The following is a 27,957-nucleotide window of genomic DNA, read 5'->3' as shown; positions in this document are numbered from 1 at the left end:
AGAGAGAGAGAGAGAGAGAGAGAGAGAGAGAGAGAGAGAGAGAGAGAGAGAGAGAGACATATGCAGGAAATACAGATAAAATGACAGCAAAGCTGATGTCTGTTGTCATGGTTATGCAAACTCACCGTAAAAGGTGGGGGAAAAAAATCTGTTACCACAATAATTAGAGATAGAGATATAGATATAGGGACACTAGTGTGTGTGTGTGTGTGTGTGTGTGTGTGTGTGTGTGTGTGTGTGTGTGTGTGTGTGTGTGTACACGCTCACCTGTCTCTGGATCACTGAAGTCAGGTAGTGACATGGCGTTCAGCTGGCGACGGTCAGCAACAGCTCTGTCTAACAGACTGCTCCCCCTCCCAGAATCACTACACACAGAGACATACACACAGCAGATAAAAAGAGGCAATTAAGACATTCAAATTAGAGACAGAGCTCTAATGCTCAAGCACACAGACAGGCGACGTGATACTTGCACATCAATACACACAGAATGATGAAACCCTCAGAAATTTCACTCAGCATCTCATGGTACACTGCTAAAGCACACACAACCACAATGCTCCTGCAACAATCTGAAAAGGAGCATAGAAATAAGAAAGAAAATCAGAAGAAAATGCGAGCGTGAGAAGACTTGGCTCCAGGATGGTAGGGTGTTACGGGTGGTTATCAGGACAATGCTAGGTGGTTGCTCGTGTGCTCTGAATGGCTGCAAGGGAATTGCTAAGTGGTTGCTTACTGGCCCAAATCAAACGTGCCCAAACTCAAGTCATAATGATCCCAAGATACAGTGGGGAGAACAAGTATTTGATACACTGCTGATTTTGCAGGTTTTCCCACTTACAAAGCATGTAGAAGTCTGTAATTTTTATCATAGGTGCTCTTCAACTGTGAGTGACAGAATCTAAAACAAAAATCCAGAAAATCACATTACTTGTTCACATATACTAATCAAATACTTGTTCTCCCCACTGTATGAGATCATATGGGAATGCAAGTATAATAAAATTTCACCTATTTCATTAACAAAGCCTAGATAAAATCGCCTAGATAAAAAAAAAAAAAAAAGCCTGAAAAGTTTATGTTTGGGGAGACCAAAGTCGCTTTAAGGCAAGTCAGTTTACTCATGGACAATCTTGGGAAAAAACAATTCAGACTTACTTTTTTTACTTATTTATTTTTACTTTTTTTATTTTAACAAGTTAAGAAGAAGAAGATTTAAAGAAGCTGATGAAGAAAATGTAAAGAGGATGAAGCAGAATTTTACATATACCGGTAAACAAAATAGGTATATTAGGCTACTGTCACTTTAAGAGCGAATGCACTGATCTAATATACTGATTCACTTGTGCTTTCTCACTCAACCATTTACGTTCACTTAAGACATAAACCACTGCATTTATGAGGATAATCACAAAGACGGGTATTTTAACATATAAGTGTGTGTATTTGACTGTTCAAGCCCAGTAAGGCGTTAGAAAGTAGTCTAGGCGCTAAGAGCAGTGGCTTTATGTGTGAAATGAAATGAAATGGGGGCAAGCGCTTTACAATCATATCAGGGAATCTCTCCTCAAACACCACCAGTGTGAAGCATCCACTTGGATGAAGAGACGGCAGCCACAGAACGGCAGCGCCAGTGCGCTCACCACACACCAGCTATATGTGGAGGGGAGAGAGAGTGATTGAGCCAATTCAGTGGATAGGGATTATTAGGAGGCCATGATTGATAAAGGCCAATGGAGGGAATTTGGCCAGGAAACCTTCTCTTTACCAGAAGTGCCACGGGATTTTTAATGACCACAGTGAGAGCCAGGACCTCGGTTTAACCTCTCATCCGAAGGACGGATGCACGTGCGCGCGCACATATACCGAAATTAGTCCTATTTCGCTGCTTTTTGCGCTTGAACAGTTTAAAACCACTTGTTTTTAAACCGCAAGGCTTAAAAACGCATTCAAACGATAAGCTTTCGAGACAGCACAGAACAGCAATGTCACGTGAGCGTAACCGCGATAGAGACGATAGTCCAAATCGGTTGATAGCTGACATACTGAGCATTATTGTGTGGTCGCATTAACTGCTGTTCGGCGAATTTTCACTTAATCCAGTCGATAGGAATCCACATGATCAGGGATTTCGCAATGAGTTCAAGTTGGTTATGCAAATTCAAAGTGTTGATAAAAAGAAAGCTGTTTGGTTTGAAAGTGACTTCCGTGTGAGCTGTGCTTCATACGCAGACAATACGGAACGAACCAAATTTTACTGAAATTTCACTACACATCTCTTCCTCCTCCTCATCATACAGTCTCTGTAGGGTGCCCAACAACCTCTGATGGAGTAGCAACTGTTTGGTGTTCGAGGATGACTATGAGCATGTATTAGCGGTGAGGTTAAGGGTGGAAGAGCTCAAGTGGTCCTGACACAGTGGCGTTACCCAGGGTTTGGAGGGAGGGACTCTGAATGTGTGGCAGTGACAGAGTTTGGTTACTGTGTCCGGACACTAATTGGTCTCCAGTGGATTGTCACCAGGTACGGAGTTCAGGACAGTTTGACAGGAAGAGCTGGAGTGTTCTGACAGCGGGGGGTTGGTATTTCAGCCATTAGAATGAGAGAGCGAGTGAAAGAAAGAAGGACTGAATCATAGTATGCAGCACTGGTACGAGCTGTGCTTTTATTTATTTTTAATGAAGGAGTGGTTAGCTCCTCACAGTCAGCGAGACATGCTGTGCTGTCTTATGTGTGATGGTGAGTGCAGACACTTGAGCTTCTAGCATTCATGTGTCAACAGCTGGAGAGAAAGAGAAAGGGTGTGTGTGTGTACCTGGGGTTGGTGAGGTTGTAACAGGATTTCCAAATCTGCAGCATGCGTTTGCAGGAGAGCAACGCCTCCTCTGGGCCTCTGCACAACGTCTCCAACTTCACCTTTGTAAATAAAAGACTACAGAGACAAATAAAATAAAAAGTTTATATTCACTCTCCTTCCATCTGAAAGTGTTTAATAAACAGAGAGGAGCTGAGTTTATTGAACACAGATAAAGACTAATCAGCTTAATCTCCTCTGAAAGCCATATTAAATGCAAAACTTTAATCAAGCTCAAAATGATTCTGCCCTTTCAGCTGGGATTACTTTAAAAAAAAAAAAAAAAAAAAAACCAACAGATCAAATCAATAGATTTCTCAATGAGAAAAAATCTGACCAATAAGGGAAAAAAATCTAAATAATGAATAGTGTGTACAGTATAGAGAAACCAATTCTGATTTGTTAGTCCATAAATAGCCGATTTTAACATTGTACACAATTTTGTCTAAATACATTAAAAATAAAACATTAAAGATTAAAATCAGTCATTTTAAATGCTTAAATTTAATTTAGGCATCACAAAATTAAAAGTCAGGGTCAGTAAGAATTTTTTTTTTTTTAAATAAATACTTTTATTTAGCAAGAATGCATTAAACTGAGTGTTTGAAAGATTTCTATTAAAAAATGCTGTTCTTTTGAAGTTTCTATTTATCACAGAGGGATCATGTGACACTGAAGACGGGAGTAATGACTGCTGAAAATTCAGCTTTGCCACCACAGGAATAAATTACATTTCAAATTAGAAAACAGTTGGAAGAATTAGATGACAGCTAGATAATCTAAACATAAAAATAGGAGAAATACACAATTTAATATCCAATATAAAACAATATATATCCAATAATCCAAATGATGTATTTGTGTTATATTGAGTGCTGTGTTGTATATATATATATATATATATATATATATATATATATATATATATATATATGTGTGTGTATGGGAGTTTGGGGTGTATTGTATCCTGTCTAGAGTTGCAAATCTCTGCTAATGAGAGCACACAGAATCCCCTGGTAACACCTGTATTTCACACACATTTCTGCAGATAGTATTTCTGCTTGCACGGAGTGAACATCCCACCATCGAGAGAGCAGAGGGGCATTTCTATAATCAGATATGGCAGTGTGTGAGGAGATCCAGCTGGTGTGTGTGTATGTGTGTGTGTGTGAGTGAAGCAGATACCATATATCTAGGTTGATCTTCAACAGTTCGTTGTCGTTGGAGCCTGAACCGAGATCAGTTTGAGCTTCATACATGTGCTGCGGTCTCTGAAGGCCACGCTGATATGAGTTCAGCCAATTCAAAGCGCTGAAGGCACATTCTCATCAGCCGCTCTTTCATCTCTGCTGTATTTGCACGCTACACCGCTAGGACGCCCACACAAGCACTGAATTAATCTTGTCGCATGTGTCTGTGTGTGTGGAATAAGGTGGGCTGGATGTTCTGGTGCATTTCCATTCAACGCAATGAAGCAAAATGTATGGAAAAACACACACAAACTGGATAAACACACACACACAACACCAAAACCCTTCAGGGAAAAACAGGTTGAAAAAGAGGGCCATATGATTGGAGGATTTTTTTTTCTTTCTATTATGTAAGTGGCTGAAGCACACAGCCGGAAGAACGACAACACACACACACACACACACATAAACTCAGAGATGGAGGGAACTCTGATCAAATCGAATGTGAAGGGAATTTGCGTGGGGACTGCCCAGTGCTCCAAACATCCAGCACACACACGCATGCTTCTAACTCGTCTAATTGAAGATGCCAGCAGCAGATATGTACCCATCTATCCCAGCTGCTACAGCGAACACAAACATTCTCATTAGAGTGGGCATTGTGGCATGCCTCTAAATGTCTAAACACTGCCTGCTGCTGTGTGCTCATGTGTGTGTGTAAGGCTTTACAAATGCTGTGCAAAAAAGCATGGAATAATCTGATTGGTTCTCTTATCCAAGAATGCCCTTTCTCTGATTGGATGCTGACAACTGTACTCAGTGCAGTAAAAAAACAAGGCTACATCCAACTATAAGTTTGAGAGGTTAGGAAAAGTGTGACAGTGATTGTGAGCGTGTTGGACTCACATGAAGTTCTCAGGGTATTCACTGAGGGCCATCTCGATGATGTTGAGAGCATCGTGGTAGTGTTTCTGAGCTGACAGCAGCAAGGCCAGCAGGTGCAGTGAATGAACATCATCGCCCTGCAGCTGTAACGCCTGGCGAACATAACCGAGAGCTTCTGGGATCTGACACACACACACAAGAGACGCTTTTATTAGATGATTGTTTTAAACAGGGTGAGAGAGAAATGAAACGTTTGAGAGAGACAGACTGACAGGGAAATAAGGACAAAACAGTCTTCCTAAGGTAAGAACTTGAAGAGTGAGATGTGGCTAGGGTTGGGAGATAAATCAATAATGATATTATTAAAACCACAATTTTGATAATAGACTTTGAGTAATTTAACCTACATGTAAGGTCAAAAAAAAAAAATTTGGGGCCCTATATTTCTTTCTTACATTCTTTCATGTTCTAACAAACATGTGTAGTGCATGTTCTTCATCATTAACGGATCATTAATGAATATTGTGATAAATATCAATATTGAATGATATATAAAAAAAAAACACACATGTAATAATATTTTTGGCCATATTGCCCAGCCCAATGTGTGGCTTGAAGCAGTTGAAATTAGCCATATGGCAAATGCTTACAGTCACCTAGGTATCAAAAGCAAACTGGAGGAGAAATGTATTGTGCACCATATTCTGAATGTTGAGATGTTTTAATTCTCACTACCTGTGTGTAAGAAGCAGATGTTGATTCTCTTACCTGTCGAGATACAGCCAGTTGCAGTGCCAGGTAGAAAACAGCCAGATGATCAGTGGGGGACAGACTCTGTGCTCTGAGAGAGAGAGAAACAGAGTGTTTCATCAGTGGGAGAGAGAGAGAGAGGGTGAGAGAAATTTAGGACAGTCTGAAAATCACCTCTGGAAAGCGCTCAGTGCTTTTTTCTGATACTCTTCCTGCATTCCTCGAAGAGATGCTGTAAAGACAGAGACAGAGATGTGAGAAGATGGCAAGGACAAGATAAAGCAGGAAAATAAGAGAAAACCGTAAGGTTTCAGATACCTAAATGTTAGAGAAAGGGTATCAAGGGATTATAAAGTGTGTAATAGAGGGAATAGATAATGTGTAGATCATTATGGAGTGATTATAAAGAGAAAATGTCGAGACCATTATAAATTATGTAATTGTCATTACAGAGAGGTACAGAGTGTGTTATATAAGAAAAGAAATGGGTTATAAAGTATAAATGGATTATAGAAAGGGTATAGTGCAGGTAATAGAATGTAGAGAAAGCATAAACCATTACAAAAGGCATTACAGAGAGGTACAGAGTGCTTAAAGAGTGTGTTATATAAGAACAGAGAAAGGGAAAATTATAAATCACTGCAGACAGGGAGCTTAGAAGTTTGTGGCATGGGCACATATTCTAATTATATATATATATATATATATATATATGTATACAAATGTATTTCTTCCCTCAATAATTTATTTTTTATAAAAAAAACTTGCAGAATCAGAATCTTAAATCTTATAGAATGACAAACTGAATCTGGTTTAATTAATTTAATATATCAACACTTATAAAGGATTATAGAAAGTGTACAGTGTTATAGAGAGTATATATATATTTTGTATAATCCATTTATAATACTTTACAACAAAATATATCTTTTCTTTAATCTTTTTAGAATGTTCTCCGCCCTCTGTAATACACTATGTATTACAGAGGGCGGAGAACATTCTAAAAAGATTAAAGAAAAGATATATTTTGTTGTAAAGTATTATAAATGGATTATACAAAATATATAGAGTGTGTTATAGAGGATACAGTAAATATTACAGTCGTATAAGGGTATGGAAATGGTATATGCACTGTGTCCTTGTGCAGGTTTGCTCACCATCTGTGGCTTTCAGACTGTAGACGAGACCAATAGCTAGATAGCCTTTGGCCCTGAATTCAGCAGCCTTCTCACCCATATCAATCACTATTTTAGCGAAGCGCTCACCTTCTTCCAGCTAAAACACACAAATACACACCCCATGTCATCACCATCTCACTGTTCATGGCCGGTCTAACAGTAATGGATTTACAGAGTCATAAACAGGTCAGTGTCAGCTCTCCAGTTGAGCCTGTGCATATTTCCCATGATTCCGCTTTCATTACCCAGTGCAGGTTTCCAATACACAGCTTGACGGCCAGCAGAGGGATGGTGGGATCGTCTGGCTTCAGTCTTATACACTCCTTCAGCACCTTCACTGCTCGAGCCGACTACACACACACACACACAAACACACACACACAACCACAGAGATTGCACTGATAAAAAGTAATTTCTAGCGAAGTATTAGATATAGTATAGTATATCAGGATATGTTCAGACTACCAGAAAAAATCTGATATTTTTTGTATATCCAGATTTTATCTAGATGAGTAAAAAAACATTTGTTTTTATTTCAAATCTTTTTCAAACCACATTTGGAGGTGGTTTGAAATTAGATGCTTTTACAGATTTACAGTGTGGACGCTCTGGCTGCTCAAATCAGATTTTAAATAGTCTTTTGCATCACTCTTAACGTGACACACAGAGATAACGTCAAAACTGGTGTCGGAAATGGCGGAAGTATTTATACGGTATTAACAAAATTATGTGTCCAAAGATTTCGTCCATGAGTACAGCATGGATCATTACAATATATACCAGCTCTCCAAATAAGCGCCGTGTCGAGTTAAGGTGCAGAACCATCATTTTTCCTGCATCCTTTTTGAAAGCCTTGTTACACACACACACACACATATATATATATATATTTACATTTACATTTATGTATTTGGCAGACGCTTTTATCCAAAGCGACTTGCATTCAAGGTACACATTTTACATTTTATCAGTTCTTGCTTTCCCTGGGAATCGAACCCATGACCTTGGCGTTGCTAGCGCCAACGCTCTACTGTTTGAGCTACAGGAAAGCCTATATATATATAAAGATATTTTAAATCTATATAAAAGAAATGTTCATTCATTTTCATCATTATCAATTTTCATTATTTTTATAGGCCTTGAAATCACAACTTCACAATTGCCTGATATTTCCAGGTTTTTGCATGACCATGGAAACTTTGGGGTACATAGGAGGTGTAAAATGGAACACTAACCTTCCCAGCGGCCATCAGGGAGAGAGCGAGCTGAAACCAGAGATGAAACTCCTCAAAGGCAAACTTCATGGCTCTTTCGAGACACTGTGGAGAGGACACATTAAGATAACCTCAGATAAGAGTTGAGAACAAAAATTATGACCCTACCAGATACACACACAAAGGTCAAACACAGAGCCAGGCCATGTCTCACGCTGTAGATTACCCAGGGTGCCACAGGCTTTTCAGTGTGTCTCTGAGGCTTTACAGTTAATCACACTAGCAGCTTAGCAGAAAGCAATTCATTGAACAATTAGATCTATATAACAAACATCTACAAAAACACTCATGACCCTGCAGAGGGCACACAATAAATCTGGCAGGCTCCTGGGGCCCTGCGATTGCACAAAATCCTTGAATATAAAAGACACAGCAAAAGTTATGCTGAGTCTAACATTAGCAACAACAGCATGATCAACAGATGGAGATGGAACAGAAAATGATGCCCAGGTACACTAATGAGAACATCACAATACAAAACACACACACACACACACACCAAAAGTGCTTTTTTTTTCATCTGCCTGTTCTGTCCTAAATAGGCCAGGCTTCTGAAAACAAACATTTCAGGTTTGTCCATGGTTTAATATGAAACTTAGTAGAAAGTTATAAATAACGCTGAATACTTAAAGATTTGAACAAAACTGTGACATGCAGACTGCATTCTGGCTTGTTATACGCTCACAAACACAAATAAATGTTGTGCATAACCTCTAGACCAGTCACAGACACACACAGAGAGAGTGCAGTCTAGAGTACATGTCTGGTCTCGTTACCACGGCAACCACACCAGGAGGTTTAACTCGTCCCGCTGAGGGAGTATTCCTGAACGTTCCCATAGCGATGAGTGTGGGCAGGACCTCACCTCTGAGAGCATCTCATATTGTCCGCGACGGCCAAGCGCGATGGTCAGCAGGTCGTACACCAGCGAGGCGCTCTGGAGGCTGATGATTCGGTCATTATTGTGTTCAGGGATTCGACTCAATACGGCGTCTCTGTTAGCCTACGATAAATACAGAAGTTAATATACTCATTCACACACCACACTACCGTTCAAATGTTTGGGGTTGGGAAGATTTTTTAAATGTTTTTTAAAAGAAGTCTCTTATGCTCACCAAGGCTGCATGTATTTGATCAAAATACAGTAAAACCAGAGATACTGATATATATAAATGACAGTAACGTGATACATTTGAAATCTTCTGTAACGTTATAAATGTCTTTACTGTAACTTTTTATTAATATAATGCTTCCTTAATCAATAAAAATATTAATTTCTTTCTTTCATAAAAAATTATCCCAAACTTTTGAATAGTAGCGTATACCAGAACTATTGCTAATAGATGCTACTGATAATATTAGACAGCTTATTTCCTTATAGGTCACTGCAGTAGTTAAGTAAATATTTCTATGAAATAAAACACTGCTTGATCACATTGTGCCTAAGTAAAAACACATTATAACTGAACACAGTCACTCCCTGGACTGTTGGGCAATCAGTTTAAAGAAAATTAAAGAAAAGCCACATGAGCAAGAGAGCTAATGGTTTAAATCCGCTTTAAAGCTAAAGACCTCAGCGCTATTATGATGGGCATTCTATGCTAAAAAACCTGCAGTGACATGTGCTGGCTCCAGTGCTGGCGGTCACACAACAGCAGTTCAGAAGGTCACAGGAGTTTTACTGCTACTTACCATGGACTCACTGATTAACAACAAAAGTAAGGCCTCCTCTGTGTTCTCCTGCGGACAAAACAAACTAGACAGAGAAATAAAGGCTATATCACAAACTTTTCTATCCATGACATCATGAATACAGTAACAAGAAACAAACTACCAGAATTCTCATCATTTCATTTTGCCCATTTTTTATACTGCATCATAAAAATAAAAGCAGAAAATTGTCCTAACCTGGCGAGATGCAACAAGAGCAAGAAATCTAATGGGTCTGTCAACACTAAACAAGAAAAAGCCGAGCCAAATTGTTGCCAAAATTGCAACAAACCCTGTGTTGTTTTTTGTATTATTCAAATAGTATGTTTTTTAAATTAGCTTTTGTTTTTATATTTTCAGTTTTCATGTTGACATTTTGTTGTGTATTTTTGTCATTTTTATTGGGGCTTTCATCTAGTTTTATTTCAGTTTTAGAAATGTAGCTTTTCAGCTCTGAAGGGTGGTGCATTCGGCTGTACATTAAGGCCTGGTTTCTCAGACAAGGCTTAGATTAAGCAAGAACTGGGCTTAATAAATGTGCCTTAGAAAATAACATTACATTACTAGTGTGCATCCTGAGACAAAACAATGGCACTGATATATTTTAAGATACGTCAGTGCAAGTTTCTTTCAATTTAGATAGCTCAAACATCCATTTTAGTCCGGGACTAGGCATAAGCCTTGTCTGTGAAACCGGGCATAAGTGTTTGCGTTACACAACTTAAGTATACTTCGGGCTTTAGACATGCCACTATACAAATGGGAAGAGAGAAGCACGATCTAGGAGAGCTGGAGATATGTCCTACTTCTCTCCTGAGTAGATGCGTGGACGGCGGCTGAGGGCGTAGTCCTTTATGTGTGGGTTGTGTCTGAGCGGATCGTCCAGTGGGGAGTGGTGAGGGGGGTCTTCAAGGGGGTTCCAGTAACTCTGTTCACACATGCCCCTCAGCAGGATCTCTGCGAGCTGCCTGGCAATAGTCTAAACACGAACACACATAAACATATACCTTCAGAGTAGTTCTCAACCAGGGGGCCGGGGCCCATACAAGCAAACTTCCAAGATGATGTAGAGGCCACATACAAACTGTAAAGTTTCAGGAGTGACAACTGTATTTAAATACATGAGTGAATCCCTTAAATTATCGTTCCATGTGTGTAGGAAAACCGACTCGCTCCCAAAATTGTGATGATTGATAGCACGGTAACCACAGCAACATTCTGCCGTGTCGCATGTTTGGCATCCGCTATAATATCTTCGCAGACCGCGCACTTGAAGTGTTGCCACGTCCACTTATTATGAACATTAACAACCAATCGTTCAGTTCGGTTCTGTAAACACTGCATATAATTTCTTGTAAATGCGATTGTCATTACCTGCATATTTCAGGAGTTAATTTGGTTATAGAATGCGATTGTCACTCCAGTAAATTACAGTCCAGTAAAATTTTATATAGTGTAATAGTGTTTATAAGTGTAATTTCTAGACTTTTCTATAATGAATAAATATTTTTTCTAATTTATGTATTATTTATAATATTTATCTAAAATATGTTATTGAGAAGAAATATGTTATTAACATCTTAGTTTTTTTTACTTAAGAAAATGAAAGGTGTTATTTGCTATTAAATTGAAAGGCGGGTAATCCTGAAGACTCGCTGAATGAAAAACACATCAAATCTTGACTTTTTGCACTGCCTGCAGATTACCGTAGTAATCATAATAAGCGAACTATTTTCGTCACGACTGGCTTGACGGGAGTTAATCACTCGGTGTTGTGTTTTTAATGCGCCACCTCAAGTTAAAAATCATTATTTTAAAAGAGCCCGTCTCAAGATGAAGATGCTCTTTTGGGTGCTCTTTTTATGAATATGAATACTTCTTAAATTTGATCTTAGGAACAATCTTTAAAAAAAAAAAAAAGATAAGAACATTCTTAAGAAAAGTTTTTGGGAATACAAAATATTCTTATCTTTTTTCTTAAGTTAGACAATAAGACGAGTTTGGCAGTTAAGAAGAATTTTATGAAGAATGTTTCGTGAATCCGGCCCCCTGTTTCTGTAAATTAAAAGCAGCTTTGTCATAACAGCAGAAGTACCAGAAATCTGCATGGGGAGTCTATGAACATTGTCTTGGATAATAAGAGGACTTGGGGTCAAGAAAGGCTGACAACTACTGTTCTAGATAAAGACAACAAGATGAAGCCATAAATGCACACAACTCACCATACGCAGGTTCTGAGTGGTTCTGGTCTCAACGGCTCGGAGAATCTCTCGGAAGCGGCCGACACCATGGGTCAGGTTACTGCAGCACCGGGAAACAGAGAGAAAAGCAAAACATTAATCACCTCTAGAGAGCTGAAGAAACCTGACAGCTGACATCAACAAATTTCACATCAACTCAGTACAAAATTCATACACAAACACATGGAAGCACACGGACAGACACCCTCAGGACAAGTCAGACCACTGTCATGATTTAATGAGCTCTAACATCAAGTCGTCAGACTAAAGCTGTCACTTATCTGTGGACAGGAATATAACAGGGAGCACATCAATTACAGTAGTTCTTGATACGGTCACAATTAACACCTGTTTGAACTCTGCACAACCTGTGAATGAGTTAGAGCCTGTCAATGACTGGGGTCAATATCCTCATCAGACTCCTATTCCCACAAACTGACAGCACATGAAAACACACAAACCATGAATGGACGTGTGTGTGAAAAGAACAGAGAATATAGCTTGCAGAGGTCCACGTGAATACAGGGAGACGCAGTACAGATGTTGTGTTGAGAGAGACAGAAGAGTCAAAATAGCGATGAGAGTGAGCAGAATAGAAAGAAAAAGAATTAACAAATAAAACAGTCAATTCAAGCATCAGTTCAAAGACAGTCACATGTTTTTATCCGATTTTAAACCTATAGCAGTATTGTATATATATATAATGTCTGTGTGATCAAACACATTGTTTGTATTATTTTTTGTCAGAAAGTACAGAATTTTAATATCAGCCATAAAATTAAAACAGCTATCACTTTAATACCTTTAAACCGGTCTATAGTGTTTTTATAGCACACAGACTGAGCGCTGAACATTTGTTGTGCTGTAAGAACTGCATGTTGCATGAGATTTAAAGACATTGCTTTCAATCATTTATGAGCCTAACAGATACATTACCCACAATGCACCACTGCAGGGGTCATATTTCTCACAGATGCATTACAAGCACTGACAGATGCCCCACCTGCATCCATATGGTAGATCCCTCCCCAACCACACACTCACTGCACCAATAATAAATACAAAAAGATGGACATTCTCATAAACAGTTCAAATTGGCACCTGGGCATCAAAGCACTATCTAGGCTTTTCTTTTCCCTCTCTCTGTATGTTAGACCTATTACTTCTGCCACTAAAGATTGCTTTATTATTAATCTTCCTGATCAGTTTCATCATCTCAGCATCCCAGATAGCTTAGAAGAACTCGATATTGCGACAGAAACTTTTAACTCTCTCTTTTCCAGCACTTTAGACACAGTTGCTCCGATGTGCTTAAAGAAGATTAAAGAAAATAGTCCCACGCCGTGCTACAACGAGCACACTCGGGCCCTTAAGAGAGCAGCCAGAAAAATGGAGCGCAACTGGAAGAAAACAAAACTAGAGGTATTTCGCATTTCATGGAAAGAGAGCTCGATTGCATTCAGAGAGGCCTTAAAAGCTGCTAGATCTACTTATTCTTCAACCCTATTAGAAGAAAATAAACAAAACCCTAGGTATATATTTGAAACAGTGGCTAAACTAACGAAAAATAAAGCTTCAAGCCCAGAAGTTTCTTCTTCACCATTCTTAACTTCTTCACTTATAATATTGATACTATCAGGGAGAAAATTATAACCATGCAACCGTCTACTACAGTATCGCATCAGGCAGTGCATTGTAGTCTCCCGAAGGAAAAATTTGATTCATTCATTACTATAGAAGAGGAAGAATTCGCTAAACTCGTTAAATCATCTAAATCGACAGCATGTTTGTTAGACCCTATACCGACTAAGCTACTGAAAGAGATGCTTCCAGAGGTCATAGATCCTCTTCTAAATATCATTAATTCATCTTTGTCATTAGGATATGTACCAAAAACATTTAAGCTTGCTATGATTTAACCGCTTGTTAAAAAAAACTTGATCGTGCAGAATTAGTCAATTACAGGCCGATCTCGAATCTACCTTTTCTGTCAAAGATGCTAAATAGATTTATTTTGACTAATTTATTGATACTTTTTGACTTAAATTTATAATCAACATCTCCTGCATTGTCCACCAAGTTTTTTCCATTTGTTTCAATGCATTCTAGGATTTTCTTATCCATGAAGGATACATATGATGCCATCTTAAAACTGCAGCGTATTCATGCAGCCTTCATGTTGAGAGCGTGCCTATGCTGCCTTAAAATACTGCTTATGTAGGCAGCTCACAAGGTTTTGGCTTTGTGTGAAGCTTCTACAAAAAAGCAAGGCACTACTCTACATGAAGAATGTGTAGAGATACGTACGAGTAGTTGTCAAACACACGGCTCCATGGTGCAGAGGCCGTGGTGCAGGGGGAGATGGTGGCAACAGAACACAAATAAATAACATGAGACGCACAGACACACACAGGCTGAGAACTACGGAGGGTTAATGAAGCATTTAAAAAAAAAAAAAAAAAGCCACAAAGACAGAGGAGTTAGTGGGCAGACAAAAAGCTCAGCAGATTCCTAGACCACTCACTGAAGCACATGTCTGAGGGAAAGAGGGGTGGAGAGAGAAAACAAGGGGTGTACAAACTGAAGGAATTATAAATGAATGGACACTGAGGTAGCCTGTATGGTCCATGAATCATAATGTGCTGTGTAACTGACAGGGCTGAGTGATATATTGAATTCTATATAGGCTACACAATATATACATAACTTATCTGAGATGATTTTACTGATTATCACCATGCTTTTCATTTTATTTGACTATTACGTTTCATCACGAATGTGCCATTGAAATAGTTTTGCAAAACCGTTATAATAATCAGTTCAAACTGTCAGTTTCAATGATTTAATTTAAAACTCATGCTCACCAAGGCTGAATTTATTTGATCAAAAATACAGTAAAACAGCAATATTGTTTTATTGCAATAATAAAAACACTTTTCTATTTTAATATATTTAAAAAATGCTAAATTCAAAGCTGAATTTTCTGTCATTACTCTAGTCTTCAGTGTCACATGATTCTTCAAAAATTATTCTAATATGCTGATTTGTTTATAAGAAATCTTTTTATTATCATCAATGTTGAAAATGGTTGTGCTGATCAATATTTTCCAGGATTTTTTGATGTATAGAAAGGTCAAAAGAACAGCATTTTATTTGAAATAAATATCTTTTGTAACATTATAAATGTCTTTACTGTCACTTTTGATCAATTTAATGCATCCTTGCTGAATAAATATATAAATATATAAATATATATATATATATATATATATATATATATATATATATATATATATATAAATATATATATAAAAAAAAAATATATATATATATATATCTCATATAAGTCTCACTTACCCTAAACTTTTGTACGGTAGTATACGTCAGTAAATATCGTTGTTTATTGTTTTATTAGTACATATAACTTTATAATAATGATATATTAAAATGTTTCATTTAGAATATATCATCCACTAGAGTGGGTGCCTTTTTCCCCAATTTTTCTATTTTTACGGTATTACTTCTTGCATTAATCGATTTGAATCTAATTTGCTGTTTGTTCAAAATAGTGATTCTTGAGACCCTTTTCAAAATATAGGCTATATTACATATTGTCAAGAGGCTGAAAAACATTTTCAGTTATATCGCCCAGCCCTAGTTACTGAGAATACACACACACACACACACACACACACACACACACACTAGAAACTTTTCTTTTCTTCTAGAAAGAAAATTTGTTGTATTATTTTCATGTTATCACTATGAAGCTGCTTTGATACAATCTGTATTGTAAAAAGCGCTATATAAATAAAGGTGACTTGACACACACACACACACACACACACAGACACAGACACACACAAACACACACTCACCCATTTTTGAAATGAATAACATGAGCCCTCTGAAGTCCAGTCTCTAGGAAGTAGCCAAGTTCCTGTTCCTGTGTGACCGGGCCAGGCTTTGGACTGCGGTTCTGAATGCCAGCACTAAGAGCCTGAAGACAGGACACATCATCAAATGTTACTGTCAATCATTACTGAAACAAGCTCAAACTCTTTTCCCCAGTAACTTCCTGTTAGTTATTCAGCTAATTCAGACCATATCTTCAAAAGAAGCACGGTCAGATTTGCTACATTTACACGGAGAACACTTTAGAGAGGACGGCGGTTAGGAGGGTACGAGTGCGCCACGCATGAAGGTCAACCGTAAAACTTCGGCTGCACCCAAAAAATGCAGCATCAACACTGCAGCAGAATACAGGCTCTGCCGTTCTCCTCGCCATCATTCACTCTCTCTCCATCTCTCCACTCTCCCTCCCTTCCCCACCAACGCTAAATCACAAGCAGTAAATACTAAACACTGTGCAGGGGGAGGAATCTGTGCGCTACTATTGCAACAGAGAATCTTGCTCTGAAAGAGAATGAACTTTGACCTGTAAAAGGCTTTGATTGTGATTTAAAGTTCACAGGTGGGACGGTAAGAGATCAGACTCACGGATGGCTGACCCTCTGCACTAGAACTGTGCAAATCTGTCCTCAGCTACAAAATGTATGTACATTTGACGTGCTAAAACAGCAGTGAAAACTGTAGTGAATGAACATTTGGAAATACCTTTTCTACCTCCTGAAGATAGAGCAGGGCAATGTCTCCAGACTTCTCATAACAAGTGATGATCTCCTGGTCTCTGTCTGCAGTACGATTGGACAGTGATGGGGACGCCATGGGCACTTTCTCCAGACAAAGACCTACGAACAAACAGCAGAAGGATGAGATGCCTTACACATGCCAACAGCAAGAAAAGTACACAGAGCTGTCCCAGCGCTCTGCCAGATTGTTCTGTCAGAAGGATGTTTATGACTTATGACAGCTCATTTCAATAAAGATAATTTGATGGGTGAAAAATGGCAATAATTGATGCTAACTTTTGTTCCCTGATAGGGCTATATGGCATAGCAGTTCTATAAATGTATCATTCATTATGCAATACCATCAGGAATTAAATAAATGATTAAACATGATTTCTAACGCATTTACCATATTCAACATAATGACCATGGAGAACTAGGAGGGCCATTTAAAAGTAAAATGAAGGAATGAACTATCAATTAACTAAATCACATTATGCATCTCTGCACTGTTCTGATTGGATTATATATAATCTATTCAGATCAGATCGGAAATAAAAAATTAAATAAAAAAAATGTAAAAAAGAAAATAGATGTTAAAAATGTTGTATATTGATGTTATAAATAAATGTTATAACTATATTATTATTATAAGTATATTATATATAAGTATATAATATGTTGTTACACATAATATATAGAATTTGTACTTTCACTATTTCTGATCCCTCTACACAGCTGTACATTGAACAATAGATGTGATTGGCTGTGATTTTGATGCTTTGTGCAGAATTTTGCATTCAGTAAGCTCAGAAAAAAAATACTTGTTAGTAGTTAGTGATTTATTTTTTCACTTATTTTCCAACTGCAAATTAAATACACATTTACAACTGTTTATTGAATTAATGTTTATAATGTTTGATAGATGTAACAATAAATGTCTATATTTCTATTTTATATGCACATCATCCAAATTAACTGTGTTAACTAGAGAGATTAAGATTAAAGATTCTTTTTTAAATTTAATCACAAAATGCTGACATTTGAATGTATTAACAGCCCTTAGATTTCATAAGTTTCGATTTAGTTTTTGATACAGTATGTAGTTACCTCAGGCTGGTAAAATAAAATACCAAAGTCAAAGATCTGGCATCAATCCAACCATATTCCTTTCAAAATCCTAGTTCCATTCAATTTCTACTGAGCCACAGTTATGTCAATTCTAATTCAACTGACTAATGAAATACACTGTTATTGTTTGATCCCTAATTTAACTTAAGGATATGATATTCATTCAGAAAGGGTCAAACTGAACGTGATATGTTTCATTCATGTAAGTGGAGTTTGTTTGTTGCTGCTGGTCAGAGGAAGTAAGACAATGAAATATACATGTGTGAGAAAATCAAAAACCTCAGACAAACCAGAAAAGCTTTAAATGTTTAAGCACGAGTTGATGTCTGTTCCACTGCCGTATCTCCTTGCCTCGTCTGGGTAAGCTGAGAGCCAGGTAAAGATACAAGCACGGTTCTTTAGAGATGTCACACAATCTGTGGCCAATCTCTGTCTGCTGGCTTCAACTTCCTAATTCACATCTTAAATCCCTCATAGCATGAGTGAAAACAGGCCGGACCCCGCGCTCAGGTGGCCGGTAAACATGATGAGAGTTGTTTGTTTGGCTGCCGTTAGTATTGGGTTCTCCATGCAGATAAAGTTTTCATGACAGTTTGGCAATGTGACAGGAAACAGAAACTGTAGCCCTCCAAACGACTTGTCAAACTGCTTCAATAATAGATATCGACTTATAAACGGATATCACAGGATGAAGAAAACGGTCTGGTACTGAGTCACAAAATGATTCCAAAATGAAAACGGAGCCAAATAATCCATCACGAGCGAGAAGGTAATGATGAGATCCTGATTAAAAGTGCACTGACTGTGAAGTCTCAGTAAGACAGGAAGAGAACAAGAGTGGACATAAAATATTAGTTAAAGGTTTAAGGCACTGCACTACTGTTGAAAAGTTTGGGGTCAGTCTTTTTTTTTTTTTTATAAATGAATACTGATCAAACGTGACAGTAAAGACTTTCACATTGTTACAGTAACAATGTGAAAGTCTTTCCTGTCACATAAAATTATATTTCAAATAAATGCTGTTCTTTACATTGATAAAAAAAATCCTGAAAAAAATATCACCGTTTTTAACATTGATAATAATAATATTAAATGTATCTTGAGCGACAAATCCGCATATTAGAATGATTTCTGAAGGATCATGTGACACTAATGATTGGAGTAATTACAGGAATAAATAAAAAAATTCAAAATAGAAAATTATTGTAAATTGTAATATTATTTCACAATATTACTGTTTTTACTGTATTTTTGTTCAAATAAATGCAGCTTGGATGAGCATAAGAGACTTCTTATTGACCACAAACATTTGATTGGTAGTATATGTAATCCTAAACATTATTATAATAATAACTTTTGCAGATTTTTTTTGCAGATATACACATTTAAAATGTACAATGTTTCTCTATCAAGAAAACCAACCAAAAATATTGATTCATCTTGCATTAAATGGCCGCAAAAGTGTCCAATTATTATCCAATAAAATGCTCTATAAAAGTAGTATGTCCCTCTACTAGCAAATAACAAATTATGGCTCATAAAATGAGATTTCTAGACCTGAAAAAGTTATGTCAATAAAAAAAATAAAAATATTTTTAAATGCCATGAGCATTTTATAATGAATAAACATTTTACTAGTTATACCAAGCTCTAAAATATATTATTGTGTAGAAATGGGAATCCTGAAATGTAATTATCTATTGCTATGAGTGACCATACATTGAAACAAGTTTTGAGAACAAAACTAGGGCTGTTTTTTTTTAATATTGTTATGGACAAAGGGGACCTTGGTGCAATATAGTTGAAGAACCACTATCATGTGGGCACAAAATTACACACTCTAGCTTTAAGGAAAAGTTATATTTCATTACAAATGTGGGCAGAGGGATTTTCTATGGACTTGTTGTTCCATCCACACTGATGCCCAAAGAGAAAAAGGGGAGAGAAAAAAATTGAAGAGCGAGCGAGAGAGAGAGATCCCTTTACCTTATATAGACCTGCTACACTGGAGACCAGACAAGGTCTTGAAAAGGCACATTGACTTCTGTTCTGATACAGATAAAAAAATCCTCAGAAATCTATTCCTCTCAATTGCTGTGTTCCTCTAAACGCATACATATCGCTCTTCTTAGAGGTTCAAAGGCCCGTTATACTAGCCAGATCCAAGACAAGCCCCATTACCGTGATCAGGCTCTTAACGGCCACAGTAAAACTGACACCTCAGGACAGGCTGTGACAAGCAGCTCATGGCGGCAACAGAGATTTTTTTTTTAATTCAGGAACGAGGGTTTAATATACACATGAGACAAGGCAGGAAGCGCCAGAAAGATGACACACACGTGTGTTCGTGTGTGGTAGCTGGGGCGTGATGGATGATTAGGGTCAAAGGAGGAAGCTTCCCCCCTGTAAAGGCAGTTGTCAGTCACAGAGATGCTATGAGATGATTGGATGAGACAGGCTCTGTGCCACCCTGCAGTTTTTTCCCCCCAGAGCCCCACAGTACCGCCGATCTGTCAGAACTCTAATCAAAGACCTCATGCTGCGGTCTTGGCACACACGTTGACTGTGCTCGGAATTAAAAGTGTGTGTGTGTGTTCAGAGCAAAGGATTTAGTTGCAAACACTTTTCTCTGCAGAGCACCACATATTAAATCAATGCTGCCACCCAAAGGTCAAAATGTGAACCGCAGGATACCATCTCTACACTGATCTGACCAAAGGAAGTCTCTGCGCACTAAAGCTGAAATTATTTGATAAAAAATACAGTAAAAACAGCAATGTTGTGAAATATTATTACAATTTAAATGAGCTGATTTCTATTTTAATATTTTTCTAAATGTAATTTATTCCTCTGATGGCAAAGCTGAATTTTCAACAGTCATACTGTGTTCTTGGTCAAATAAATGCAATCTTGAAGAGCATATGAGACTTATTTTTTTAATATTTCTAAAAATCTTACCGACCCCAAACTTTTGAACGCTAGTGTATGTACTCCTAAACATTGAAAAAATCTTTTTTTTTTGCACATATACACAATAAAAATGTAATGCGGCCATTACTCTAGTCTTGACTGTCACATGATCCCTCAGGAATCATTCTAATATGCTCATTTGCTGCTCAAGAAACAGTTATTATTACTATCGTATCAATTTAGAAAACAGCTGTGTAGCTTAATATTTTTGTGGAAACAGTGACATTATAAATGTTACATTTTATCAATTAATTTGTCCTGGCTGAATAAGAGTATTAATTTATTTTTAAAAGAAATCTTTGAACACTAGTGTAATCTATAGAATTTATCAAGTATGTATATTGAAATCTCACTGGTCCACTACAAAAAATCCACTCCCTATCAAGTATCTTACTGCTGTGACTGCCTGTGATTTTGTTGTTTTGTTTGTGCAGCAGTTTGCCTTTAGTGAGGACAGAAATATGTACTTGATTGCAGAAAGAGTCGGTTGTGGTTAGAAAACCTCCTTACCAAAGCAAGTTACATGTCTGTTTCACAGCGCATACATAAGCAGCGTATGGTGCTTTCACACTGATAGAATGTCAGCTATGTAACAGACCCGCAGCTCTAAACAGAAAAAACACTGTGATTTCTGAGTTTCTACACTGATTATTTACCTTTGGTGGCATAGGCCTCTGCGATCATGGAGAGTCTGTACACTGGAGCTCCCACCAGCTGCATCTCATCCAGATTCACACGGCCGTACTGATTCAGCGCTTCCCTGTAATCAGCCTCCACATAGCACAGCTTAGCCATGATCAGACTGGCCTCCTGCATGTATTCAGGCTGGGAGAGAAAGACAAATACACACACCGCCACAATATAGTACACTCAGTCACTGTAAATTTTTTTTAAATGATCAGGGCTGCGTTCTCCGAAACTACCTTAACGCTACGTCGTTCTTAAGTTGTACCTTAAGAAGTACCTTATCGTTAATACGTGGTTTCCGAAACCTTCTTAGTTAAGTATAGCTTCTGTAAGTCATACGTTCGTAAGGTTGGTCTGGAGCGCTCTTAGCTATACCTTATCGCTGCTGACGGTTCATACCGCTAGTGGCCACCACTACGCAAAAAGCTTTTTTACATCGCAGTTTAATTACACATAGAAAATTTTATATGAACATTTAATATAAAATCTGATTTAGTATTAAAATTACATTTTTACTTTACTTTAAAATTTTACACATAAAATACTTAAGTTGTTATAGCCTACACCCAGTGTAAGTGTTTTCATTATTAAAGTTTCCATACACTAATGGTTGTTAGCTTTTTTAATTACTATCCTAAGGCACATCAGCTGGCGAACCATTTGACAGAAAAGGCTTAGGAGTCTATAAAGAAAGATGAGTTTACACAAACTTTATAGTTTTAAATCAAAGACGGCGCCGTCCGCGGAGCCAGTTAGTGTATGTCAACTACATGGCTGGTGGATAATCAGCATACGTTGTGGAGAACATTAACACACTTATGGCCGTAAGGGTTTGGGATTGCACACTTGCTAAATTATAAACACATACTCATATTTATTTCTGCATGTACATATTTCAATGAGCCCCGATAAATGCAGTTTGTACTATTTCTTTATAAAGAACATTGTTTTCTCAATACTTTACCTATACCGCTGTGAAGGAAAGAGCGCACAATCGATCAGAGGCATCGATATCAACCTATTCAGCGCCTCCACCATGGACAGCGCCTGCTAAGGTCGAACTTAAGAAGGTTTACCTTAAGCAACATCCTAAGGTATAGTTCGGAGAACACACGTAGGAAAGGTATACCTGTAGTTAAGGTGTACCTTTTGAGTCTTCGTAGCGCGCTAAGAGACAACGTTATCGGAGAACGCACCCCAGATTGTTTTTACATTACACATTTTATTAGTTATATAACAACAATTTTTTCTAAATCAGTTGAATATAATTTAAGTTGAAATGACTTATACAGCCAAGTTGATTGTACTTGTTTTTATTGATAATTTGTTTTTGTTTTACAGTGAAGTCAAATATAGCTCCACAATCACCTCACATTTTTAAATACAGAACAAGAATAAATTAAATACATTGAAATACATTAAATAAATACAAATTTCACTTAGATTTATGTCATTTTACATTTTCATTTGAATTTAAGTTTTAGTAATTTTATTGTGTTGTCATTTTTATTAGTTTTTGATTTTATTGAAATACATCTATTTCAGTAGTCAACATCTGAAGTGGATCAAAACCTTGAACAATTTGAACAATACCTGTTCTTGTCTTAGGACAACTTTGATGAACTTTTCTGATCCACTTCAAATGTTGACTACTGTAGGTTTTATTTATTTTTATACTTCAGGTTTAGTTATTTTAGTAAATCACTAAATACAATTTTTTATTCTTTAACTAACTACCTGAAATATATTTTATTTTATTTCAAGTAACAAAAATGTTTTTGACTGTTCAGGCTTACCTTTAAGTTCCCCCGATCAAGAGCAGCCGTCAAGTGTTTCCGCACCTCCTGGAGGCGGGGCCGGGGCCCGCGGGGACTGGTTCCCTGCTTAATGGGGTTTTCCTTGAGGTACTGCTGGAGTTTGGCCTCCCCCAGCAGAAGTTCCCCGAGATCATCTACAAGAGAGGCAGAGGTTCAGTCCTGCACCTGAATTCACTCAAATAAGCACAAAACGGAAGGCCAAAGGTCGCTAGGCTGTTTCCTTATAAAGGTCTTTCATTAAGTGTGCGATATTCTTTTTTAATATGATGTCATTACATTGCTCTCTTACCGCCAGCCAATCGCTGCATTGGTGATCATGGTTTCGAGTATCGATCTATCTGCCCTTTCCAATGAACACAGGAATGCGCAGTAATCTCAGACAGCTTAATCCAGATATTTTAATCAAATACGCAAATTCGTAAAAAAAAAAAAAAAAAAAACTGTAATCACGATTAGAAGATCTGGCATCTGTTAAATCATCTCAGATGTATTAAGCGAGGAATGAAGAACGGACCTCAGGACTATACTGAGGAAATTTGTCACATGACATTGTCCGAACTTTATGGGCTATTTTATCATAATGACTGTCAGCGAGCTCAAGCGTGGAAGACATTTTATTTTTGGGTGAACTATCCCTTTTTCATCTCTCTGTTCTGACTGAAACAGTAACTGTGGAGATGTCACCTGCACTAGATCTACAGAGTAAGGTCAAAAAACAAACACTGATTGTGAAAATAGCATTACATAAAGCTCAGATATAATCCAGTCTTGGACCTGACCACATTCTTACAAGGCTCTTAGGACAATCACATGTGGTTTAATCTGCTGCCTTACAATGCTTACTAATATGTAACGTTACCTTTTAATGAACAGGGTTAAATGTAAAGATGGCACCAAGCCATTGCTGTGAATAGTATGAATGTAGATTCATTATAGATATTAAACCAACCTTTAGGACAGTCTTCATTCATTTATAGATTTTACCCAGTCAAAAACATCTTACAGATGTTCACAAATTATATTGTAAAATTCCTTCCCTTAAGCAATTCCTCACTTATTTTAGTCTTGACAATATTTAAACATAATGCAAATAAAATAATGATGTTTTATAACATATAACATAGTTACAACTATTTTATATTAAAAAAAAATTTCTTTGTAAAATTGAAGCCACTTTTCAAGTTTTTTTTTAAAGAAACAAAACATTATACAGAATATAAGAATCTATCAACACAAAAAGCATTCAAAACTTTTAAAATTGTCTATACTTTTAACTGATCTCTGGTGATATTTGTGTACTGCCCCTTTCTATTCATTATTATTTGCATTTATTACTTTGTACTTCTCTTTATCCGAGTGTGAGTCAATGAAATTCAAGTTTGAAAATGCAACATTGAACTATCTGTTTAACAAATAACTGAATCTGTGTTTTCAGTTAATGCAAAAGAGACTCCTATAATTTGACATTACACCTTCACAATATAATAAGCCAAATAATGACTCTTCATAACTTCATCAAATATGAATTATAGAAATTATGAAGATGAATGGACACAACTGTGTGAGCAATCAGGAAGTGTAGCTTGCGTTACTGGGCAGATGTGTGGAACACTACCAAAAGGGCAACATTAATATAATATCTTAGACACCCTGAAATCAAAGTATTAATTCAAAGAACCGTTAAATGTGTAGTTAAATGAACGGGAATAAATCAGACACGGATTCTGCCATCAGGCCTGAGACACACACTGTCAGAGCTAACGCGTTAGCCGTGAGAATATGTACATAAACCACACACACCGTTTGAGATGAGTTTCGCAGACAGCTGTCGCACGAGTTCTGGTATCTTCTCCCATTGTGTCTCTGATCGACAGCGCTCTATTTCAGACTCTAATCGCGACCCGGACTTTCTGGCTGTCATCTTTCTACCTCCTCCGAGTACTGACCAAAACACGACCAGAGCCGGAGCACAGAAACATCAAAGACATGGAGAGGATTTTAAAAACATGAACCGGATTACTCTTCCGGGCCATGGTACTGAACTCCAATTGGACAGACTTCTAACATGTGACTATTTTTGACGCTATTTTTGTTTCTCATGTGAAAAAAGCCTGGAGTATGACTGTATTTTAATTTATTTTCTTTTTATTTCATTTTTGAATTATTCATTTTTGATTGAATAATGATGTCCAAGAATCGTGTGCTCTGTGTTCTCTTGTCTAGCTACCAATAAGCCAAGAACACAATTAAACGTAAATCAATACATATACAAATAAATAAACAAATTAATTAATTAATTAAAACAAATTATAACATAAATTAAATTAAATTTAAGGGGGAAACACTGTCAGGACTGGATGGGGAAATAAACAAAAATTCAGCGCTCCTCTACACTCTGCTGTCTTTTTCTTGTCATATAATACAATTATTTAAACTCAAATCAAAATGAATTGATTTTATTTATTATTATTTATGCAACAAGTCGTGTAATTAGCAGTGTCTGTCGGGTTTTAGGACTCCCTCTCTTAAACATGATTGAATGATGCCCTTCCAGGTTTTTGTAGTTCATCATAGAGCGCGTTGCACTGCAGTCTCCAGTGCTGTAGGTGGCGATGCCATAAACTCACCACTGACATTCAGCAGCAAGTGTGTCTGCGGCATGCTGGCCTCGGATTTGGAGAGGAGATCGTGTAAGTGATGAAATGTCTTAATCATTATTGTTGTTTTAAGTAGTGGACTGGTTATAATATCTAGGTGTTTAGATTTATAAGCACATTCGGTTTTCGTCGTTGTTGTACGAACGGTAACTTAGTGTTTCTTAATCGCCTACAACATGCATGCAAGTCTATGATGTGATGCAAGAAACATTAAAATGAGTTATTGCGAGTGTTTACATATCTAAGATGGATATATGGCTGTAGATGATAAATATCTTTTTTTGGCGTTGCTCTTTTCTATTTGAAATGCTGTTGATTTGATTTTAATGGCATTTTAAGTCAAGGTCAAATTGGTCTGTTTAGACTTGGGAGTTCAGGAGTGAATTTACATCAGATACTCCTAGCACTTTTTAATTATTAAAGACATGTATTGTTGTTTACGAGTTAATAATCATAAATTATTTAGATCATATCTGCTGTTTATCAACTCTAACTCAAAATTCAAGTCTCAATATTCTCAAAGAATGTATACATACAGTACAATCATATATTGTTTACATGTATATGTCACTAATACAGTTTAAAAACAATTTTTGCTTGATCTTTTATAAGTAATAATTATTTTTACTCATATCAGCATAATTATGTGTAAATTTATAATGTTTTGATCTGACATTGGATCTGAACTGCTTGGTGATATTTTACACAGATTCACACTTGTAACCTGTCACTGGCTGCAGGATGTTCTTGACTCTGGCACTTTTGCGAAAGGGGATCCCAGGAAAGCAGTGGATCGGGAAGTACCGTCGACCTCGAGTAGTCACCTGGCAGATGAAGCGGAATATGATTAACCGCCTAGAACAGGAAGCGGAGAATGAATACTGGATCAGTCGGCCATTCATGACGCTGGAACAGGAGCGAGGCCACGCAGCGCAGAGGCGGGAGTGGATGCGGCTTCAAATCAAAGATGCACAACAAGCCAAGTTTCCTGAACACAAATACATTGCAGACCAACTCAACCACCTGAAAATCACCAAGACCTGGTCCAGCTAACCAGAACATCAAAGACTGATGGATCTCAGAGTTTGGAGAGAAAGTGTAAATTTTCATTCATGTAAATGAAATAATAAAAATCATTGTTTGATTTTTATAAATTCTGCGTTGTACACCTGGCTGTATGTGATGTGTTAAGTTTATAAATGATTTCTTTTCTAATCATCACATCTGGCTCTTCTTCTTATTTCTGATTCGAGTACAGACCCTTTCTAAAAAAATTGAATATCATGGAAAAGTTGATTTATTTCCATAATTCCATTCAAAACGTTAAACTTCCATAGATTATAGATTCAGGGCCCACAACTTAAACGATTTCAAGTATTTAGTTGTTTATTTGTACATAATTTGGGCTTCCAGCTCATAAAACCCACGAAAACAGGATTTCAAAAAATTAGAATATTAAATGAAATCACACAGTAATTACACAGTGATACCATGGTCATTGAACCAGGTTTTGGTTATTTTGGCAGTGTGGGCAGGTGCAAATCCTGCTGGAAAATAAAGTCAGCATCTCCATAAAGCTTGTCTGCTGAAGGAAGCATAAAGTGCTCTGAAAATGTCCTGGTAGACGGCTGCGTTGAGTGGACAGCACAGTGGACCAACACCAGCCGATGACATGGCTCCCCAAACCAACACAGACTGTGGAAACTTCACACTGGACTTCAAGCATCTTGGATTGTGTGCCTCTCCATTCTTCCTCCAGACTCTGGGACCTTGGTTTCCAAATGAGATGCAAAATTTGCTCTCATCAGAAAAGAGGACTTTGGTCCACTGTGCTTTATTAAATCCAGAGTCAACGCAGCCGTCTACCAGGACATTTTCAGAGCACTTCATGCTTCCTTCATTTTCCAGCAGGATTTGCACCTGCCCACACTGCCAAAATAACCAAAACCTGGTTCAATGACCATGGTATCACTGTGTAATTA

General features: G+C 37.3%; 2 protein-coding genes across 4 annotated transcripts in view; one reads left to right on the top strand and one right to left on the bottom strand.

The window, feature by feature from the left end:
• ttc7b (tetratricopeptide repeat domain 7B) overlaps positions 1-25,295 on the bottom strand; it is a 38,946-nt gene extending 13,651 nt beyond the window's left edge. For 2 of the 3 annotated variants that reach the window (XM_084392472.1, XM_084392473.1), the window contains exons 1-17: positions 25,119-25,294; positions 23,298-23,452; positions 21,471-21,639; positions 16,700-16,833; positions 15,961-16,082; positions 12,065-12,143; positions 10,649-10,821; positions 9,825-9,888; positions 8,998-9,135; positions 8,094-8,177; positions 7,104-7,208; positions 6,838-6,955; positions 5,855-5,912; positions 5,699-5,771; positions 4,952-5,112; positions 2,817-2,933; positions 268-365 (exon numbers count right to left, since the gene is read on the bottom strand). In XM_084392472.1, coding sequence (XP_084248598.1) covers positions 268-365; positions 2,817-2,933; positions 4,952-5,112; positions 5,699-5,771; positions 5,855-5,912; positions 6,838-6,955; positions 7,104-7,208; positions 8,094-8,177; positions 8,998-9,135; positions 9,825-9,888; positions 10,649-10,821; positions 12,065-12,143; positions 15,961-16,082; positions 16,700-16,833; positions 21,471-21,639; positions 23,298-23,452; positions 25,119-25,239 — 1,969 coding nt within the window. In that variant the 5' untranslated portion in view covers positions 25,240-25,294. Of the gene's footprint in view, positions 1-267; positions 366-2,816; positions 2,934-4,951; positions 5,113-5,698; positions 5,772-5,854; positions 5,913-6,837; positions 6,956-7,103; positions 7,209-8,093; positions 8,178-8,997; positions 9,136-9,824; positions 9,889-10,648; positions 10,822-12,064; positions 12,144-15,960; positions 16,083-16,699; positions 16,834-21,470; positions 21,640-23,297; positions 23,453-25,118 lie in introns of all 3 variants that reach the window. The other variant, XM_084392474.1, reaches the window with a different exon arrangement.
• Positions 25,296-25,893: 598 nt separating this feature from the next.
• Positions 25,894-27,196, top strand: mrpl57 (mitochondrial ribosomal protein L57). The gene is made up of 2 exons (XM_084394034.1): positions 25,894-26,008; positions 26,685-27,196. The coding sequence occupies exon 2, from the start codon at positions 26,717-26,719 to the stop codon at positions 27,026-27,028; it is 312 nt and encodes a 103-aa protein (XP_084250160.1). The 5' UTR covers positions 25,894-26,008; positions 26,685-26,716; the 3' UTR covers positions 27,029-27,196.
• Positions 27,197-27,957: the final 761 nt, after the last annotated feature.

Source organism: Rutilus rutilus (assembly GCF_951802725.1).
Source record: "Rutilus rutilus genome assembly, chromosome: 21".
Lineage (NCBI taxonomy): Eukaryota > Metazoa > Chordata > Actinopteri > Cypriniformes > Leuciscidae > Rutilus > Rutilus rutilus.
Note: the sequence above shows the minus strand (reverse complement) of the source record. Positions and strands in the feature narration are given on the sequence as shown.